The sequence below is a fragment of the Crocuta crocuta genome, unplaced genomic scaffold, assembly GCF_008692635.1.
Source record: "Crocuta crocuta isolate KB4526 unplaced genomic scaffold, BGI_CrCroc_1.0 scaffold124, whole genome shotgun sequence".
NCBI classification, from domain to species: domain Eukaryota; kingdom Metazoa; phylum Chordata; class Mammalia; order Carnivora; family Hyaenidae; genus Crocuta; species Crocuta crocuta.
The window spans coordinates 2,441,239-2,441,462 of NW_027551573.1; the positions used below are offsets into that span (position 1 = coordinate 2,441,239).

At 68.3% G+C, this 224-nt stretch overlaps 1 protein-coding gene across 1 annotated transcript in view; it reads right to left on the minus strand.

Annotated features, from left to right (window-relative positions):
* NLRC5 (NLR family CARD domain containing 5) overlaps nucleotides 1-224 on the minus strand; it is an 85,017-nt gene that overhangs the window by 16,233 nt on the left and 68,560 nt on the right. Inside the window, exon 32 of the mRNA XM_077751264.1 lies at nucleotides 23-106. Coding sequence (XP_077607390.1) covers nucleotides 23-106 — 84 coding nt within the window. The remainder of the gene's footprint in view (nucleotides 1-22; nucleotides 107-224) is intronic.

A 224-nucleotide genomic window follows, 5' to 3' on the forward strand; every position in this document is an offset into this window, starting at 1 on the left:
CCCGGTCACTCAGGTCACTCACGTGAGCACCGTCGGCCCCTGGGCCCGGTTCAGGCTGGCAGCCAGTCTGGGCACGTGCTCTGGCCTGAAACCGCACTGGCTCAGCCTGCGGGCAGAGGGAAGGGGCAGGGCCGGGTGAGGCATCGGAGCTGCCATCTGCCCCCGGCTCTGAGTGCAAAGGTCTGACCACAGGCCCAAGGGGCAGCTCTTGGTCTCTCAGGAGG